We start from the raw sequence: 22,307 nt of genomic DNA, 5'->3' as shown, positions 1-22,307 counted from the left end.
AGTGCGACGTAAATTAACAATAACAACAACAACCAGATGCTGAAATCGTTGGCTGATTACAGTTGAGACCTGTTCATGTACTAATCGAAATGGCTATGTCGTTTCCAGTTAAATAAAACAGCTATTAAAATAGCCAGAAAGTCATTAAAGAAAAATTTGAACATGCAAGAAATATTTCAATATTAAGTATACTAATTCAAAATGCATGACATGATTGAAAAATAGAGTAGAAGTCTATTATATCATTTATGGAATGAGGATTGAGTGGCGGAAGTTAGTGAGTTAGAAAGTTCATTGTTCGTAGTTGAACCCTGATAAGGTTCGTTCCCCGAAGTAACGGAAGAACCATGACACTCTTATGAGAATAGCACACAAGCGCTTCATTGAAGTTGGACATATTTAATTGTAGAAATATCCAATTTAATTTTTCGAGAATAAATAATGAAGCCTCATTATTTTACTCAAGAATAAATAATGATGAAAGGACAATGGTTAAGTGGTATTGTCCTTCCGTTGAAAGCTCACAAGGTAGAAGGTAGCGAGTTCGAATTTTGACATAATCCTGAGTCTATCTTTGTGCTGCCGCTCTCTAATTTGTTCTATCTGTTCTTTATCTTCAAGAGAGTTTAATGATATTGAGCCTAAAATCCTGGATATGTAAGTGAAGCAATAATAAACACGTTTTGTACCCGTGTTGCTGTGGTTAGTTGATGACTTTGGGAAACGAATCTCAATCCCCTTGTGTTGTAGCTCTGAAGAATGAATAATGACGGGATATTGTTCTTCCGTCGAAAGCTCAAAAGGTATGAGGTAGCGAGTTCGAATTCCGACATAATCCTGAGTGTATCTTTGTGTTGCCGCTCTCTAATTTGTTCTATCTGTTCATCTTCAAGAGAGTTTAATGATATTGAACCTAAAATCCTGGATATGTAAGTGTAGTAATAATAAACACGTTTTGTACCCGTGTTGCTGTGGTTAGTTGATGACTTTGGGACACGAACCTCCGTCTCTTTATGTTGTAGCTCTGAAGACTAATCTCGCAACCACGCATGCTCTAGCACTTCCTTCATTCTATGAAATAATATGATGCATTTTGAAATTGAATGTTTAAACTTAGATAATAGAGTTTTACCAAATTAGAAAATTCATTAAATTAACCAATCTTTTACGGAAAACTAATTACAATATCTAATTTGAATTAAACGCATTACAAATTAAGTCTATTTTCCTATTAAAACGGAAATAACGTTCATATAATATTTTCATTGAATTATATTTTATATCAACTCTGTCATAAAACCTGTTTATGATCACGCTTGCTTATTACGCATGCGCAATGATGTTTTTGCCAAGATTGCAAATGGCGGAAAGTCTGTTGTTTCGTGAAGGAGGTTAATTATATTAATAAAGCGTATAGAAGACAAATTTTATTTAAATATAGGTTTTTTTTTATTTATTTAGAAGCAGGGTAAGTTCTTTTAAGTAATTAATTACTTATAATTTGCAATTGCTGTTTATCTTTTACAAATTGTGTATCAAACTTAGTCGTCACTTAGCACATGCTCAGTATGCTTTAGTAAAATTTATTGGCTTAGTTATCTGCTTATAAACTATTTAATTATTTTATTATCACTCCATAATGCAAAATCTTAACATACAATACTTTTCGATAATTTTTCAAAATTTTAATAAAGTGTTTCAACTTGCGTATCAACTCTAATTTTATTGTCTTAGTGCGTTAACTCAAATTTGCTTTATGACATTCATTGTTACGTTTCCAAATTCACTTTTAATTGCTTTAATATCGTTACACAATTATAAGCTCCTTATGGTGTAATAGTTCTTCATATATATAATTTATAAAATTAGTATTGTCCCTAAAATTTAAAAAATAAGTAGTTCGAATAGTAAGAACATTGCTGAAAGATTTTAGTTGAAAATTTACTTTGTTTGGGAACAATTAACATATATTATTTAACATTAAAATAATGGGTATATATAAAAGTTATATATTAATAAAAGTTGTACTTTTATATACTAAGTTTCATATTTACAATAGCTATGAAATGCTGAGTATAAAAATTTTAAATAATACCATTCATGATGCAAAGCATATAATAAATAGTACAAGTATAAATTGGTACAATGCAGCTATACATAGATTATATTTAAATGCGTAAATGATATATGTAAAATTATCTGTATACGTTGAAATGGAAATTATATTTTAAAGATTGCAAATAATATTTCAAATCTTTTGCAAAACAAGTAAATAATGTTCTTAAAAATTTGATGAAATTCGAATAATAACTATTTATAAACTCAGAATGCAATTAAAAGTAGCTACGAACCAGGTTCGAAACATACTCAAAAATGGTCAATAATTTATTCCGCTCATTTTCAATTTTCTGTAATCTATTTTTTCTGTAGATGTTTTTATAGATTCGTTTTTGCGTCTGTGTGGATGGATTTTTGCTATAGAAAATTCAAATTTCCGACTAATTAGAGCACACATATTTCGAGGGAGTTTGGTGGCTGGATGCGAATTTCAAATCATTTCTGAATTAGTTTTAATTGTTCCCTGAATTTAGATTCTCTGTGCTCATGAAATTACGCTATCTTCAATCAAAATCCCGACTAACTAGAATGCTCAAATCTTCACTGAATTTGAACTGTTATCCTCTGATTTTGTTAATATCATAATACAAGAGTTTCAATTGTTTTCAAACGGCTACAAACAAATTAAAAAACCTAAGGAAATTGGTCTCTAATCGAGATTTTGACCACGTTACAACTAGCGAGATTACTCAAATTTTAGCTTGAGCTCTGTTCTGAAGGACAAAATTTCGACTGCCATATGAGCTGTCTAAAATTTTATTGGTGCTCTGTGCCGGTTTTAGTCTTTTCCTAACCGTTTCTAGTTGAATTCATATCGCGATTTATTATCATGTTGAATTTATCGTCAAACGAAATCTCTTCACCTTTCGATTTTCTAGAGTGCTCAAATTTCAACTGCAGTTCTGTACTTGATATCAATACAAATTACAATTGTAACCTATTAGTGCAAAAAAAATTTATCCCCATTTTATCAATAATCTATTATTCTACCATTAATTCTTTGACCTTTTCCTGACTTACACTAAAAAACACAAAACTGAAATAAAACAAAAATATTAAAATCTACGATGTTTTCAAAGTAGACTTCAATAGAAAATATCTCTTTACCAGACATAATACAAAAAAATATAAACTGCATGTTCCTCCGATAAAATTTTCCTATCCCCATCATTTTCATAATCTATCACCACCAAAACTACTCCGCCTTATGCGCACACATATTTCGTAAGTGGCACTTTTTAGACGTGACAAAAATATTTCCTTTTTTCAAAATCTACTTAATTACACATTTTAAGTCCCGCAGTGGACTGATCGTTAAGACACGGTTCCCAGCAGATCACCGAAGTCAAGCATCACTGGCTACAGTCAGTGTGTGGGTGGATGACCACTTGGATCAGCCTGCGTAGGGACCGAGGGTGTGCGGTATTGGTCCTCGTTAAACTGTTCTACCGTAAAGTGCTCAATTTCGCGTGCAGGTCGTCGGGCTACCGAAGCGGGGGTGCCATCCCCTCTGCAGAGGATCAAAATTGTGATGGCATGTCTTCGGATTATCTTCAGGGATGTTTCCCAGACCGTCGCCAATAGCCCATTGTGCAGCTCTAGTGCGACGTAAATGAACAACAACAACACATTTTAATAATATAAAATAAGAATTTACAAATTTTTAACATTTTTCATAATTTAGAATTTAATGCTGAGAAGTCACAGTAACATTTTTACATGCTCTTGCTTGTTAATTATACTTAAATTATACAAGGAAATTTCCAATATTTTAGCTCCCACAGTGAACGATCGTAAAACACGATTCCCAGTAGATTAACAAAGTAAGACATCACTGGCAGCCGTCAGTGAGTGGGATGGTTCACCGTTTTATTAAACTGCGAAGGGTACGAGAGTTTGCGGTATCGATCCTCATTAAACTTTTCTACTATAAAGTAATCCAAAATAGATGTTTTTTTTTTAACCGATGTATATTTCTGCGCCTCACACGCGCACACACATTTATTCGAGTAACTCAAGAATGACTGCAGCAAGATAACATGCTACCGAATTTTTGTTTCAATTTTCAGGGATAAGTTTAAGTATACTAGTATAAAATACCCTTAGTTATGTCCTTCGTTTAATAAAAACAGATATTAACCTAACCCATTAGTCTTGGTGCATCAAAAACGCAAAGTTTGACAGTCAAAGTCTAAGAAAAATTACACCTAATTTCGAAAATTTCGAATGATCTTTGATGCAAAAGTCCACCGTAATTTTTTGTCTTAATAGTTAGCGTGAAAGTAGTAGAACACAAAATAATGGTTAGTGCCGTAGCTCATTCATTTTACAAAAAGTAGTAAATATATATTTTTCTCGAATTCTGGAGGACCTTCAATTTTAATCCCCAAATACGATGAAAAGAAAAAAAAAAATTCTCCCAAAAATAAAAAAACACGTGATTTGCAAAGAGATTCTGTTATCCTGAAAATGTCAACAAATTGAAAAATTTCAAGCATCCAACCTAGAGCTCTAAACAAAAAATTAAGAACTCAAAAAATGGTAGCGACTTCCTGATAGCACAGTTGTTGCAGACTTGTTGGTTTAATATATTATTTTAGAAAGAACTCGATTAATTTGATTTGAATCTGTTTTCGGGATTTTAAAAACTATGTGAAAATCTGCAATAATAATTTTCGAGAAAAAGAGCGACAGGGTGACTGAAAATAGGCATGCGACCGGCAAAGGATTAATTTTAACTTTCCAGTGAGAGCTTCAAGAAGTTCTTTGACGTTATGCCTTTTGTTATTATTTAGTCATTTATGCTACCTTTTTTTTTTTTTTTTTTTTCTTTTTTCAATGTATGTAAGTATTTTAGTTTGAATTCGACTAGACCTTAGACTCTACTTTATATTTATTTTTATATCAATCAATTTGCAAAATTTATACTTTAAAATTTCAAGAATTGGTGACATTTTCTGGAGATGGGTCCGTAAAGTCTCTTGCTAGGGCTTTTAGTAATTATCTCTTCCTGTTATTTTCAAAAAGTCCTCGGGTATCTCAACATTGTGGACTTCTAGGGTAGATTAAAGGAAATGGTAGGCAATCCAGACCAAATTTTTCATTCAGTAAACTGATCGTAAACTTGGTTCCAGATAGAACACCGAAGTCCAGAATCACTGGCTGCGGTCAGTGTGAGAGTGAATGACCAGTTGGATTAGCCAGCGAAGAGACTGGGGGTGTACGGCATCGGTTCTCATTAAATTGTTCTAACTCAACTTGCTCGACTTCGCACGCAGGCTATCGGGCTATCAAAGCGGGGAACCAAACCCCCCTCTGCAGAGGATCAAAAGTGTGATGGATGAAGGATGTCTGCAAATCATCCTCAGGGGTGTGTGCATCCAGATTATCGCCAATAGTCCATTATGCAGCTCTAATGCGACGTAAGGGAAGTACTACCACTAATAGACCCATGGTGTAGCGATATTATTCTACTTCTGAACGCCTAAACCAGACCAAATAGCGTTATTTATTATCTTCGATTAAAGCTAAAAGCTAAGTTTTTCTTTATAGCATTAATTTCTACTAATTTCTTATAGAGCTACAAGCTAACATTTCCTTAACAGCATAAAATTTTCGAATTTTAGACAGTATCCTCACATAGCGCGAGTGTTTTCGGAGCGAACTTTTGTTTCCCCGATTTATTTCTTTAAATGAATTAAATAACCTAAAACCGCTCTCTTGATAATAAACTTTTTTTAAAAACTGCTTATTTATCTTTATCAACCATGAAATATTTCGCATCTTTGGATTGTTCCATTAGTTCCCCAAATCATAGCAATACTTTGCTAACTCTAAATTTGTCGCTTCTTCTGCTCATTACTAACTATATCGGAATTAAGAAGAAAAAAAAATTATTCTAGTCTTTGGCAAATTTTTTTCTCATAATCTCCAAAATGTTCCAGAAAATATGTTATCTCAAAACATTGACGGTTTAAATGAGTCTCTGTTTTATATTTTGTCTTAAAGGATCATTTGTTTCATCATAAAACACATTCTAGAAAATAAAATAAATTTTAACTAAATTCTTATCAATATAAGAATTGAGCTATCAGATTTTATGCTGGAGAATCTAAATTGAATGGACATTCAAATCGTGGCTTAGCTGAATGTTCAAAATTTTTGTTATTTTATCACTTACAGTGAAAAATGCTGTCTCGATATTTTCGTATCGTGATCTACGCCACAATAATTGCCTAGTTGGGCAGTGAAACGTGAGAAACTAAATCGCAGAAGAGTATAACTGATAGTCAAGTTTAAAATCCATTTGGCCAAGCTGGCCTGAACAAGTCTGAATAAGGTAGTCAATTGTTGCCAAATAAATTTATTATATGTTCTATTTTGATCAGTGAACAAAATCATTAATTATATAACAAAATTATTCATAATACAAAGATTGTTCTGGTAATGTTGGAATAAAGACAGAAATTAGATTTTTAAAATCAAGGTAAAAGTGCAGTTAAAATAAATTCTTTGGTTGTTTTCCTACATTAGTTAACATGCTGTAAATTGACATATTATCTGAATAAATATTGTATTTAAAAAAAATTAATTTTCTAATATTTGGTGAAGAATTTTAAATATTATTCTCTGAAATATTTTAGATTGGTATACACCTAGGCAACATTGAGAATTTGGCTTAAAATTTGAAGGTTTTGCTATGTAGCTTTTGTTATTGCTATAATTTTTGGTCTTTAACATAGGCTTTGCAGGTTTCTAATTCTATAGAGGGTGATATTAAAATATGCAGTCATAATTATTCTCTAATTCTCACATTTAAAAAAAAAAATTCTTTTATCTGCAGAAGATTAATTATTTTTATCGCTTTCTTGTTTTTAACAAAGATGAATTTAAATAGACTATATTTTATGAAAATTTTCTTTATTTGTCTGAAATTTTAAGGGGGACTTTTAGAGATTTATTTTGAGGGATACCTACCACCTCTCTCCCCACTAAGAACATCCATGGTCTATAAGCTTAGAGCTGTTGATTATATGATTGAAAAAACTGCAAGTGCAACTAATTAAAAAAAAATTAATAGCTATAAAAGCAGAAATAAAGTTATAAAATAAATACGAATTAATTTAAAAACAAGATAATTTTAAAAATTTTATTAGCATTTTTTAAAAAAAAATTCTAAAAAATTAAACTTTTTTTAAATTATTAATATGTTTTAAAGTCTTTATCATGCTTTCATATTTGAAAAGTTTTTTTAAGAAGAAAAACAAACATTTACTTTTCAGATAATTCTTTGCCAAACAATAGTAGCGTTTAGCTTACATTGGTTTATTCAATGAAGCTCTTCATGACTCATTACATTGGTAAGATAATTTTTGCTCTTTTTACATAAAAAAGTTTTTTTTTAAATTTTTTAAAAATTTGTATGATTATAACTTATTACTAATTAATTATTTTTTTTTTTTTAAATCTTTTGATGCATTTATAGCTTAAAATAACCCTGTTATTTCAAAGTTTTTTTTAGTTTTCAAAACATTTCTTTTTAAATTTTTCTCTAATGTGTATAATAAAAATTTATATTCTATTCCAAACTAGTAAATTTTGGTTATCTTTGCATACATATAGAGATATATGTGACATACAGGTAGTTATTAGAATAAATTTTGATACAATAATGACCAAAATATATAGTAAAAATATGCTCTGTTAGTAATGACTTTATAAAGTCTTGGTTTATATAGTTTTTTTATTAGTTGCTTCATTTTCATGCATTTGTATTTTTCTATATATTTTTATGTAGTGCTGCGTAATTTCATACATTACTTTGTGTTTTTCCTTTTGCTATTGTTGGTTCTTTCATTCTGAAATATTTTGTGGCATAATATAAAAGTAGAATTATATCTTATGAGTAGCAACAAAAAAATTTAATAATTACAAATATATTCTAGGTATTTAGTATTTATTAAAAGTAATTAACTCTTTGTAGCTAAGTTATTACCTTTTTTTTAAAAAAAAAAATATTTTTTATTTAAAAACAATTATTAATAAAACCTTTAATGTAGGTAGATATCAAATTATGTATAAACTTATTTACAGCACATGCAATTTTCCTTTACGTCCTTGATTATCATTGCACTTGTGATCCCATAAAATAATGGGTGTGTTGAAGAATATTATTAAAATTGAAAATGTTTTAACGAAATATTCCCTATCCTCCATTATACATAAATAACCCGTTGCTTACTCCGGCTAGCATGATGAAGCCTGTCATTCTAGTCTGCTTGTTGTACCATCCCTAAGCAAAAGGATAATTAAAATTCTGACGTTATGAAATTCTTGAAAGCAATGTTAAATTAAAATTGTGATATGTCTAAATAACTTTCCATTTGTAGTTAAAATAATTATTAATTTAAAACATTGAATTTAAAATATACGACTCTTTTACGATACACTATGCTATTGATTTCATTCAACTTCCAAAGTTGGATAATAACACAAAGTACAATATATAAATTACATTCATGATGTTTGATTTTAAAATTTTGTGGACATGAATTGTAACATATATCGTCAGTAAATAAAAAATAAATCAAGAACAGTGTATGTCTTAAATCAAGACTATGAATGGCTATGGATATTAAGCAATAGCAAGGATTTATTTTATTTAATAAGTTTATTTTACAATATATTCAATTAATTTTAATAAAATGTTTTTTCAGAAGTTCCTTATCCGTATGATGAAATGCAAGATTGTACATAATGAAGGTGTGTATTAGAAATGCTCTGAGCTTCCAAATGTTTCCCAATTTGTTTTTTTAAATTTCAGCTGTTAGCTGTATCAATTCAATATTACTTTTCAAGTTAAAAAAGTTTACTTTTTTAACGTATTTATATTAAATATATTATGTAACCGCATCAAAAATGTCTAATTTTTTAAATTAAATCAAAGTATTTATTATTAAGTTAATGAAATAAGATTAAAAATGTTCCTTGAACTTAATTAGATTACTTAAAATTGGTAGCATGGTTAAAAAAAATTGGAAGAAAGTGTAAGTGAAGTGAATGAAAACTTATATTTTTTTTAAATGAAAACGTCAACATACTCCTTTTTTTTTTAAATAATCCTTTTTTTTTTTAGTAAAATAGTTATAGATCGATAAAAATTTTTTTTTCCCTATCTCTGAACTATGTGTACGAAAATATTTAGGTGTAAAAATATTAACTTTTTCAAATAAATTCTATGACTACAAAGCACCCATTTCACCTTACTTCTTCCTAATTTTTGTTTATGCACCAGACACTTTCGAGCAAGGTTTGATTTTGTTATCTTAAGTATGTATTATAGTAAATATTTTTTTTAAAAAAGAAAAAAAAACATTGAGTTTAGTGCACTAAAATCTCATTTAGCAGTATATATGCTATTTGAACTATAAACATAATCCAGTCACTTTTCTGAAACTATTGTGTTAACTTTTAATAGTTACATCTAACCAGATTCCACGCAATTTTGTTTAGTGATTGAAAGAAATTATATCAAAATATTATTTGTAAAAAATTTAATTTCTAGTTTATGCTTTCGAAATACATTTATTTTAGATAGAGATTTATTTTGATTTTGAAAAATTTTGTCTGTTTTTTACCTTTCACATCTATGCTTGTTTTCTTTGTATCTAATAATGAATTTTGAATTTTATTCCTTTAGGATTTTTATTAGTATTACTGCTGATATCAATAATTACAGTGATCAATTGTTCATACTTATCATCTTATTCAAGTATTCAAGGTAATTCTCAAAAGTATTTTCTGAAATGTATAAATCTAAAATTTGGTTAAGAAGATTCTTGTTTCTGAAATTTTCTGTTTTAACCCTTTGCCTAAGAAATACAACTCTATATTTAGTTATAAACTTCTCCAAGAAGGTTTTTTTCTGTTTTGTTTAAATTAAATGATGGCACTAATGAGTTCATTGTGCTTTTTTGATCACCGGTGTAAAACATGACAAATTTTTATCACCAAATTATGCACAGTAAAAACTTTATTGTTTTGTTATGTATAGTTTTATATTTTTTTAAATGTTAGATCCTTTTTTTCTTATCCCTTTAAATATCACTCATGTTTCATTAATGTATTTGGTTGTAAAAAATTTGTATGTACCAAACGTTTAGAATCTAAATTTATAAATTGTAATTTTGTTTTTCTATAGAATTAAACTTTTAGTAACCTCTATTTGTATTTTGACCCTTGCCTAAGAAAAACTACTATGTTTAATTATAAAGGATCTGGGGCAAAAAGGTTTTTTCTTCCTGTTTTGTTATGTTTTATACCTTTTCAAATAAATAGCTTAAATGATGAGGGCACTAATAAGTTTAATGTGCTTTTCCAACTACTGGTCTAAAACATGACCAATTTGCATCTCCAAATTATATGCAGCAAAGACTTGATTGTTTTGTTATGTATAATTTCATATTTTAAAATGTTAACATCTTTTTTCTTCCACTCATCACTTTGAATATCAATCATGCCTCATTAATATATTGGGTTGTTAAAAATTTGTTTGTACAAAATGTTTGAAATCTAAATTTATAAATTGTAAATTTGTTCTTTTATAGAATTGTGCTCCAGTAACAGGTATATCTACATTATTAAACCTGATGAACCACAAGAATTAAGACTGACTTACAACACAACTGCCAAAGAAATAGACAAGTGGTATCGAAAATCTAAGCGCAAATGCCGAATAGAACTCAAAACTATAAATGGCGCTTACCACTTTGCTCTCCATATGTCAAACATGTCAATACCATCATGCTCTGAGAAATGCCAGTAAGTTTTTTCTTCCTATCTTTTCAAACTAAACTTCAAAAAAGGAATATCTGTATTGTTTTATTTGAATGCTGGTTTTCTTTTAATTAAAATTGATCATGTAACATTATTAAAAATTAGTTTAAGAAATTAAATCTATTTCTGTCATTTAAACTGTTGTATTTAAATTTTTAACAACTAAAGTATTATGTTAAAAATACAGAATGAGCTTAGCAATAGGATTCTAATCATAATTCATCAAATATATATATTTTTTAGAAATATTTTAATTTGAAAATACAGCAGGGCTGATTGTGCTCCGGAAAAAATCCGGATTTTTCGGTAGCAGTGATCCGGAAGTTTCCGGAGATCAAAGGTCCAGACCAGTGTTTTCATTACAGAAAGAAAATGAGAGAATTTCTCACCCTTTCTCAAAAACAGGGTGAGATTTCTAAAAATTAAAAAAACATGAATAGACTTGGAAAAAAATTACTTCTTTAATTATAATATATTTTTCACGTCTTCTAATTGAATATTTTTGCTGCATCATCATATGGAAAATGTTTTATATCTACTTTTTCATCGGCTATTATATTTATTTGGCTGAAAAATATCCGTATTTGTTTTGTTTTGACCGTTTCTACCGACATTTGTTTTATTTTCATTTGTCCGTTACGGAGTAGAAGATGTCGTATTAACAAGGTATTTGTCCATCTTACATTCATGCACAAAAAATTAAAACGTCTTACATGAAGAAACCTTACCTACGATTAACACATGGTTGCAGAGAAATGTGTTCTGAAAGGGGTTCCGTGGTTCGGGAGGGGGGTACTCTGCTGTTAGCACTGGTTTTGAACAATACTGATAAATAGAGAAGCTAGATAACAAGGACTGATGTTCAAAATAATGAAAGACCAAGGAAGAAAATTGAAACGGATTTTATTCAAAATGGCAAAAGACGAAATTTTTTCGAAAATTCGTGCATTTTAAAATTGATTAATAGAGTGCGCGAACTTCTCGCGTTAATCGTTTTTTAATGCGAGAAAAGAAAAAATTAGGCGAGATTCTCGCGCTGTTGTGAAAACAGTGTTCCAGATGTTTAAAAAAAATCATTGTTCACAGAAGTTTCCAGAAATCAATTTTTCAAAGGTGGAACTTAAAAACAAACACAGTTTATTTTATTTGTTTGTAAGAGAGAGCGAGAGAGATTCTTTATAAGCTTATATTCATGATTAATATTAATTTTTTATCAGTAAATAGTTGTTATAATCACAAACTCAGGAAAGAAAGACATATTTGTACATTTTAATTACTTCTCCAGGTCATCATAGGTATGTGTAAAATTTTAAATATATTTTAAGTAAATTAAGAAATGTTGAGAAAAAGAAAAAGAGCCTAGTTGAAATTTTTTTCTGATTTTTCAATTTAAACCGTTTTTTCTTCTTTTGCTTAACTCAAGAAATTTTTCGGAATTTTGACTTGGGCTCACAATTACCCCTGATACAGTGAAACCTCCAGGAAAGACAACATCTGTGTAACGACACTTCTGGGAGACCCAGAATTTTTTCTGTTGAAGAAAACCTTTAGGAGTCCATTAAAAGCTCTCCCGTCTACTGGGCAAACATCTGCACCAAATTCGGAAACAGTCAATATGGAAACACGAAAAAATATCGAAACAAAAGATTTAACAAAAAGAAATAAGTGGATTAAAATGTATTCAAAATATTTGTATGAGGCTCGAGAGATCTTTGTGATGATACAACCTCCTATTGCAGTCAGAGTGCACTATAGATGATGCAATCAATGATTTACTTTTAGGGTTGAAGGTTAAATTAGAAAAACAAAAATTATTTTAGAAAAATAAGTATCTCAAACAAGCAAACCTCTTATCTTTTAATGCTAACTAATTTTTATGATATAAAATTAAATGCCAACTTAAAAAAAAAAACATAATTGTTTATTTATTTAAAATAGCTTTATCATTCATAATTATATCTATCAGTTGTTATAATTTTTATAGACGCTAAATTTTATTCATAGATCTGTCTTTTCGTGATGCCAACGGAAGTGGCACTTCCGACCAAGAAATTGACACTGACTTAAATGAAAATCGTTCGTGAAAAATTATGTACCTTCGACAGCAATTTCGAAATCAGTGGAGGTAACCTCTAAGAACGACCATTTTACTGTAGAACAGAGAGTGGTTGCTCCCGAGAGGTTTTACTATGCATGTATAACCATTACTTAACCCTTTCGAGCCGACTGTCACATATATGTGCAAGCAAGAAACGCGCTCACTTCCCGGCCGACACACCCGCGTGTCAGAGAGTTTTCTCGTTCACCCCCGACCGTCACTTATTTGTGCCAGCTTTTCGGAACGTTTTAAAAAATGAAATTTCTTCCAAAAGATGGCATTGTATGCCCATATGGTTTCAGATACATGTAGATTTGACCTTCTACTCAAGATGAAAGTACAGTCACGTGGTTTTTAGGGGAAGGAGTGGAGGGGGGAATGTTTTATGAGGGCTCTTTAAATTAGCACGTGATATTTATTTACAGTAAGTAAGGGAGTTTTTTTTTCTCTCGCTACTTTCGATTGTCGGATTAGTTTTTAGTGGATAATTAGATCTTGCAGGCTTGAATTTTTTTTCTTTTTACCGTTAGAATGTCGAAGCGTCGAAAAATTTTGACTGAGCTGGAAATACAGGAAATTATGCAAAATATTTCAGATATTGATTCTGAAACAGATTCGGATTGTAGTGATAGTGACACTATAATGAAAATAAAATGTGTAAAATATACATTTAAACAAGAAATAACTTAAGTAAATAAAGTATCCATAGAAATATATATAAAGCATATGTCACTTAAATACTCTACAGAACAATATTAAACAACGCGCTGATATTTCGGTAATTTCATGGAATTAGGCTTAACATCGAAAAACCCTCCGGCCCTGGGGAGACACACGCTAGAGAGACTGCCGGCCTCAGCGGTAAGCACGCTTTCGCGCTTTGCGAGGCGAAAGGGTTAAGAATAAAAAACAATTTTTATATATCTATTCATAAAACATTTTTAAATATCGCCCTTTAAACAAGTGACATGCGTATACCTGCTGAATCCCATAACTGTAGGTAACCATAGTACCTGCCAACTCGAAAGTCTAGTATTTGGAGAAGTTCCTATAACACAACAAACCACAAAATTAATGAATTTAAAAAAATAGGTGGGACAGATCACAACTTTCTAGCCACAAAACAAAAATCAATTTTAATTATAATATTTTCTATATACATTAACTGCATAAAATGTTTTGACTTTTCAAAGAATTTATTATTTTTATTATTGGTATTAGTATGGAAAATTTCAAGAACTGGTTCTCAGAACTTTCATAAGATTTAGATTCTGTATCTACTCACCACTTGAATTCTATCTCAGATTTTACTACACTTCATCATTCTAATGTAAAATACTTTGATTTAAAACTTTGAATGTCTAAACAAAATATATTCTTTAAAAGTCTGGAATCTATTCATTATTCTAATTAATTTTTGCCACAAAAAATTTAAACTTGCTGTTTATAAAAGATTTCCACATTTCATAAGATTTTCATAAACATAAATTTATTTTTCATATGTAGATGTAACTACTTCGAAATAGCTGAACCAGGTAATACGGAAAAATTTTGTGGAGAAAATAAAGAGAACATCTATTTTGAATCAAGAAGCAATTACCTAGCCATAGACTTTCACCATGAGAATTCTATGGCCTTTGGTGTTGTAATATTATTCTCGGTAAAAAGTAAGCTATAGTTTTGATCTCTTCATATTAATGCTTCAGCAGTGCATTCATGTAATGAATTGATTGTTTATGCATGTCATTCGGCATTAAGGTTTGAATAAATTTTAATCATGTTGCTTATTAATGCTAAATATTTTAATAGTTTATTGATAAAATACTAAGGTAAAAGTTTTAAGATTTCTTGTAACTTAAAAAAACATGTTTGAAAATCAAGAAATGTTTCAGCAAAATTATTAATGTTTTTATATTTGCTTGGGTAAATATAGTTACTTCTTCTCTTCTCTTCTTCTTCTTCCTTATCCCCAAAATTAGCAGGGCTAAACTATGTCCATGAAATTCATCACCCGGAGGAAGTCGGCCACCATAAGTGTGTTATTAAGAATGTCCCTTTTGTCCAGACCTAGACAGTCCAGTATATGTTGGGGGGAAGCCTGCATGTTGTGGCACCTGGGGCAGTTAGGGTAGATTTTAATACTACCCTCAAAAGAAAGGGACTTAAGGTGGCCGCTGATAAGCCTGGTAAGTGCAGTCTGGACCTTGCGGTTGCACCGAATGTTGAGTGCACCTCCTGGACTGGTGCTCTGGTACCAGTGATGTTTGGGGGGTACGAGCCAGGAAGCGAGGTCTTCTTTTTTCTTTTTTGATGCCAGCTCCATGAAGGTGAGGGAATTTGGACTTATCAGATTTTCTTTCGTCCCCTCCTTAGCCAGAGTGTCGGCGATGTCATTGCCCAGAACCCCAACGTGAGAAGGGATCCATTGGAGGTGGACTTCACGCAATCGTGAGAGGATTTTAATTTTTTGTAGGATTGAAGCACCTGTTTTGTCTCTCACCTTCCTCCAATGCGTTAAGTATTGTATGGAGCTGAGGCTGTCAGAGAGGATCCAGATGTTATTTTGATCCTGTAGTGTTAGAAGAGAATCCAGGGCAGTATCAATAGCAATGAGTTCACTTCTAAACACCGAGCAGAAATCAGGATTCCTTTTGGAGATGTTGAGGGAGACATTACTTGATTTGATGTAGACACCACTGCCAGATGATGATGTTTCCGTCTTGCTTCCGTCTGTGTACACCAGTATTGATTGTTTGGGGATGGTATTAATAACCTCTAAAGCAAGTTGCTTAAGTAATTCCGGGTGATCCAGCTTCTTGTTAACTTGTGATGAAAGATGTTGATGGAAATAAACACCAGGTAGTCCTTCAGTTGGGTCAATGAATTGTTTATTAAGGCAATCCTCGACATTTCCAGCAAGTACATTGTTAACTACGGCCTGGCTAAGTGGGCTGTTCTTCTTTAGTCTTTGGTTGCTGCTCCACCTTTGTAGATAATCTGCTGTTCTGTTTTGGTGTCCAAGGCTAGAGAGCTTGTTAAAGTATTTAGTAAGGAGATAATTTCTTCTGAGGGAAGGGTCACCCAAGGCGAGAAGGCCGTTCCATTACACTCAGCTAAAGTCAACAGGCGAAGGAGCCAAGTCAGACTTCTGCCAACTGGTGCTCCAGTCATAAGACTTCAGAAGCTGCACTATTACCCCAACCATGAAATTCATGTCTTGTTATAACTTCTTCTAATAACAAAATATATTAATTAGGGCTTATGTAAATTATAAATTAAACCCAACTTCTTTAAACAGGAATGATATTTTTATTGAATTTTTACTTTCTCTTCAAATGCAGTTTCTTAATATCAAAACTGACTCTCTGCATTTCTGTATGTTTGTTAATAAAGGTCACAAAAAATAATTATAGCTTACTTTTAATATAAATTAATTTTTGAAAAGGTGTTGTTTATATGTTAGCCATAAGAATTACAGTAAATGAAGAAAAAGGTTTTCATATTCAATTATTTCATTTTATTTACTTCACTTTATTTACTTTACAATTAGCTTTATCCACTTATATATTTTACAATCACTTTATTTACTGTGTGGTTTTTTTTTTCTTTAGCAAAATATTATTTTAAAAATTTTATAATAGCTAAACATATTTTTGAGATTCAGTAAAAACATTGAAATCATCTTATTTGAAATCGTTAAGCACCTTAAAATATTTTTTTGTTAGGTTTATCAAATCTAGTTTAAATTTTTATAAGATATCTGCACTAAAAATTTATACTTTTTTTATTGAACTAGCATAAACATAAAATTTGTGGCATATTATGCATAACCCTTAAGAGATTAAATAACTACATTATTGACCACAAATGATACAAAAAATGATAAAACAAGAAGTTTTTACTTAGACTTAATTTTTGATAAATACTGAGTAAATTTACTCAGTAACAACCATTTCTAAAGTGTATTTATAATAATTTTAGAATCCAAATAAGTTTTTCGGTGTAGAATTCTTGTAATGCAAATTTGGTTTACAATTTAAAACTTAATTTAACTTTTTTACAGTGGAACTATTAATTTGTAACATTGTTTGCTCACTGACTTATATGAACTAACAGAAAAATAGTTTGCTATTCAAAGAAACAGCAAGATTTTACCGAAATTGATTATTCTATCTACAGTTAAAAATGTGAAGAAATAAGAATGTTTAATTGAACCTCAAGAGACACATCCTTTTTCTTAATATTTAACTAAAATATATTTTTTTCGCCTTGATCTAATGTTCGAAAAATACAAAATGGTAACAAATTGTTTTACAAAAACTATGTTAATTAGCTTTTATAGATTTTTATGAAAGATTTAGCATTTATAGATTTTTATGAACCTCACACACATCCTTTTTCTTAATATTTAACTTAAGTATTCTTTCCCGCCTTAATCTAATCTTTTAAAAATACAAAATGGTAAAAAATTGTTTTCTATAAACTATGTTAATTAGCATTTATAGATTTTTATGAATGCTAGTATGTTTTATAATTGCTATAGATCTTTTATATTTTAAATTTTATATTTTTTTACAGGAAATAATTACATTATTACAGGTCTGCCTAATGAACCATTCCATTCTGGACATTTCATAGAAACTCCATATTTTCCTAATTCATATTCTGCTGATTATCAATCTGAATACACATTTCATACAAATGACCCAGATGGTCGTGCAATGCTATTGTTTTTGGATTTTCAAATTTCTTTTTCTTCATATATTGAGGTGAGTTTTGCTTATAATTCAACATTTGTTGTGACTAAGTTTAGTTATTATTTATTTTATTTTTGTTAGTATTAATCTGTCTTTTAAACGTTTTGCACTAATGATAGTTTTGCTTTCTTTCCCATAATCTTAAATATATCTTCTCTTTAAACCCAGAATTTTCACTGCTGTAACCATTTATTTTGTTTTAGGTAATTGGTCACAATCATACAATACCAGATCGAATTTATGGTGGTGTATTTCGTCCTCCTGTTTTCGTTTCTCAGCAAAATGAATTAACCTTGAAATTTGAAGCAAACTCACAGCCTGGAAATTCTGGCTTCAGAGCAGTGGCGTATTTTATTAAAAGTAAGTCAGCAAGTTTTTATTTTATTTTTTATAAATATTTTTTTTTCTGCTTAAAAATGTGTTTTGTGCATCTTGATATTCTTTGGGTGAAAACACCTTTTTTTTTTATTAAGGACATTTTCTAAATGAACATGAAAAAGTTGCATACTTTTTCTTGATATCTTATTGTTAATTGTGAATTAAGTATAGCAAGATTAACCTTTGTTATAGCTCACAATAAGTGTTCTCTCTAGTAAAATCCAGCTAAGTAAAAAAAAAAAAAAAAAAAAAAAAAAAAAAAAAAAGCATTTACAAAGGTTAAAATATTTTGTTATTATTAAAAAAACCATTATTATTTAAATCAGATTTTTTTTATTAATTTATCTTGAATTTATGAATTATCTAGCATTGAATATAACTGAAAGTCATTAAATATTTATGTAGATTATTTTAAGAAGAATAAGTACACATTTTAATGTAAATTTATGTAATTACGCTATAAATAATTTATTAATTTCAAAAAAGAAAATATTTATTCTATATTTGTTTTTTATTCATCAAAAAAATTCTGTTAAATATTATAAAATTGAGCCTTGATGGCACATGGTTAAGGCACTGGACTATCACTGTGTTAAACTAGGGTTCTATTCCCAGTGGTGGCATGAAAGCTGGTCTTCTTTAATTTCTATATCTCCAATTTTGTATCTCAAAATGAAGCTTTACTTAGTATTTGGTAGTGCAATAGGTTTTACCGTTAGCTGCACATCAAGGATGTGTCAGGCTTTTATTTATAATCAGGAATGTTTAAATTATCCTTAAATAACCTTTGAAGTGCAATATTGATAACTTTCTATTCGATAATCAGATTTTAAAACTTCATTTGTATTATTTATTGCAAGTTAATAATTGCCAACTTAATAAGTAAACCTAAATTAGAATCTTGTGTGTTACATTATTTTTTTTTCTCTAGGTTATTTAAACTAAATATTAGTAACCAGAAAATATTGATAATTATTCATATTTTTAAACAAGTGATACGCAATACCCATATTTTAAATAAATCTCATTTATTAAATTTAATATTCTACTCATATTTCATTCTTGTTTATTTAAAATCTTGTTTATTGAAATTCAAATTTTTTGTGTAATTGTAGGTTCAGATGTAAAAGCATCAAAGCCATTTACAGGTATGTGACTCTTATTTCTGATTAAATTTGTTTACAATTGTATATTATATTCTTTCATAGAAAATTATCAAACTGTTAAATAATGTTTTTAATCAAAAAGAAAATTAGAATTTAAGCAAAATTTTTATAAAAAATAGGATGCGTTAATTTTTTTAGTGATGTACCTCCAGAAATGCAAAATACTAGGAGCTTAATTTCAAAGAATTTTAATACTTGCTTCAAAATTTTGAAAAGACTCATTTCTCAATTTTATTCACTGACATTTACTGATAAATATTATGTATATGTAGTAAAACAGTATGGACAAATTGAGATAAAATGGAAGCTCTAGTTACGGGTGAAAGTTCAAAGATTTTATTTATTTGAAGATTAGGTGAGCATCAAATTTACACTGAAATTGATTTGCTTTTTTGTTAGAGAAAAGTTCTCTCTATCATTTATGTCACATGCCAAAAAAGAATAAACTCATATGCCAAATTATAATAGGTTGACAAATTAGGTTGCTAAATTTTTTAGAATATCCCTCTTCTTTAAGGGAAAACTTATATTAGTGAAGGTCTGCATCTTTTTATCTATTTTTAAAACATGATGTTGATTACTAATTGCATGAAAAAGTCTTGCTTAGAATAATCAATTAAGAAAGCGAATTTAACAAGGAAATAATATTCAAGGATTTGTTAAATTCATATTATATATATATGTATATATATATATATTTCAACTAGTGAACTCTCTGTCATTTTTTGGTACCTAACTTGCAATTAGGAAGCAAACCCTTTTGTTGTATTTGTACTTGCTTAAATTTTTTATTTTTTAATAAAACTGTATGAACTTTTTCTGAAATTTTAAATCTCTTAAGCAAATATTTCAAAATTAATTGTCAGAAAGAAAATTGAATTTCAATTTATGTGTTACTTTTTTGTTATGTAGTGTTTTTAATTGTGTATTTCTGCGGCAAACTATCACTGTTTCATGTAAAAATAGTTATTTGTTGTAATAATGCAATAGAAAAGGAAACTTTGTATAAATGTAGACTACAGAAATATATTGCTATGGGTTAGCATCCATGGATCTTATCTTCATGCATGTTTATCTTCCAATTCAGTTATATTTAGCTTACTTTGGTCATAATTCATACAATTAACTTTATCAAAATTGATATTCTACTTAATTTCTTTTATCAATTAATAAGACACTTAATTAAAACATTTTCTTAGAGCATTTATAAAGCATCAACTTTTTCCTTTGTTTATTTTTTTTAAATGAGAAATAAAGAAAATATAACAGAATTTCTTTTTAAGCATTTTAGTAAACTTTTTCTTTTAATAAAATAAAATTTTAATAGGCTAAAATTGAAAAGGAATATACTCATATTGTAACTGATCAAAAAACTTATACAATTAGTAGGTTTTACAGCTAGGCTATCCTCTTATCAAACTCTTTTTTTAGGATTATAGCATCATCATTCTAAAGCTGTAGTGTATATCATTTTCATAGTGTATATATTGGGTTGTTCGAAAAGTAATTTCGTTTTTTCCTAACAGAGGATTTAATTGTATTTTTTCACTGCCCGCTTCGCACTTAAGCCACATATTTTGACAGCTGGTGTAGCAAAGTTTGCTTATAAGGTAGATTGATTCTATACCGTAGTTTTTTTTTTTTTTTTTTTTTTTGGAGACCTTTCAAATATGGAGAGTGAAAAGCAGCATTTACGGCATATTTTACTTTTTAATTATTGAAAAGGTAAAAATGCTATTCATGTGCATGAAGGCGTATTGACAGGTCTGTGTCAAAACTGATTAGAAAAATTTCGATCATGCAATTTTGATGTTGAATATGCAACCCTTTCTGAAAGGCAAGTTGAAACTAATGAAAACACATTAAAAGCATAGATTCAAGCCACAAACAACAAATCGTGAGATCTGTGAGAGATTAAATTTATTGAATTGGTTTGAATTCTGACCATTTGAAAACCTCTAGGGTTTAATCTCAAAGCCCGACCTATAGGTCTTCATATTCTTTCTGAAAGAAATTTATTCTGTTGCATTCACATGTGTGATTTACTTTTTAAAGTCTTGAAATTTTTAAATAAAATAATTCCTTTTTTAAGTGCATCATCACTGCAGACAAGAAATGAGTTTTCATCAATGCTAATCGCAAGAGATTGTGAGGTAAAATAAAACTAGTTCAAAGCAAAAGAGGTCAAAAATCACTTGTTTTAGTTTTTTGCCAGCGAAGAACGAACATTGTATGGGAGTGATAACATGCTGCTGTGAGAAAAATGGCTAAAGGTATTGAACCGGAATGGACAATATGTATTTTAATGAAATATTTATTAGCTATAAGAAAATAGTCTTTCATTTTAATTGCTATAAAACGAAATTACTTTCCAAACAACCTGAGGGATCATTCTACTATTACCCTAAACACCGAATGGAGGGGTGGGGGAGTTGTGATATTTTTACTGATGAAGGGTGAGCATGAGCAATGCTTACATAAGACATTAAAATCTTGAAAAGCAAAATGAAAAAATTAAAGGTGAAAAAATTTCTAATGTGCAATAAAGTTGTATTCTGGGAAAGAAGAGACTAGAAAAAAAAATTCTTTTAAGAGTTTCAGAGGTCAAAGGTTTTGAACATAAAAGATTCCAAAAGAATATTTGACTCACCATTTCATAAAATGATTTAAAACGTAATCTTTGTTTAATGCAAAGTTAATATTTTTTTTTTTTAAGTTTGTATCTAAAACTGGATTACTACAGTAAAAATTGAATCAAGAACCTTGGGGAGTTGCACTTTTCTTACATAAACACTGGTGGGAGGTTCGTGGTTTTCTTATTTTTCGGCAAAGGGGAGAGGGGTATTTAAAATTTCCAAAAATATGTTTATTAATATTTGAATGGTCCTTAATACTTTATTATTAGTTATATATAAATGGCTTTAAAGTTCTTCAATTTTTAATTTTAGTAATTAT

General features: G+C 29.4%; 1 protein-coding gene across 9 annotated transcripts in view; it reads left to right on the top strand.

Annotated features, from left to right (window-relative positions):
• Window positions 1–1,279: 1,279 nt before the first annotated feature.
• The window catches only part of LOC107452087 (uncharacterized), a 32,738-nt gene continuing 11,710 nt past the window's right edge, over window positions 1,280–22,307 (top strand). The window contains exons 1-9 of one of the 9 annotated variants that reach the window (XM_071179822.2): window positions 1,280–1,468; window positions 7,401–7,478; window positions 8,835–8,880; window positions 9,818–9,898; window positions 10,725–10,938; window positions 14,558–14,718; window positions 17,630–17,820; window positions 18,012–18,168; window positions 19,302–19,334. In XM_071179822.2, coding sequence (XP_071035923.2) covers window positions 8,850–8,880; window positions 9,818–9,898; window positions 10,725–10,938; window positions 14,558–14,718; window positions 17,630–17,820; window positions 18,012–18,168; window positions 19,302–19,334 — 868 coding nt within the window. In that variant the 5' untranslated portion in view covers window positions 1,280–1,468; window positions 7,401–7,478; window positions 8,835–8,849. Of the gene's footprint in view, window positions 1,469–5,742; window positions 6,605–7,400; window positions 7,479–8,834; window positions 8,881–9,817; window positions 9,899–10,724; window positions 10,939–14,557; window positions 14,719–17,629; window positions 17,821–18,011; window positions 18,169–19,301; window positions 19,335–22,307 lie in introns of those variants that run through there. The other 8 variants (XM_071179825.2, XM_071179827.2, XM_071179824.2 and 5 more) reach the window with 8 other exon arrangements.

The sequence above is a fragment of the Parasteatoda tepidariorum genome, chromosome 1 (assembly GCF_982258835.1).
Source record: "Parasteatoda tepidariorum strain Cologne lab strain chromosome 1, Ptep-v5.0, whole genome shotgun sequence".
Taxonomy (NCBI): domain Eukaryota; kingdom Metazoa; phylum Arthropoda; class Arachnida; order Araneae; family Theridiidae; genus Parasteatoda; species Parasteatoda tepidariorum.
The sequence above is the reverse complement of the archived record's forward strand: the minus strand, read 5'-3'. Positions and strand labels throughout refer to the sequence as shown.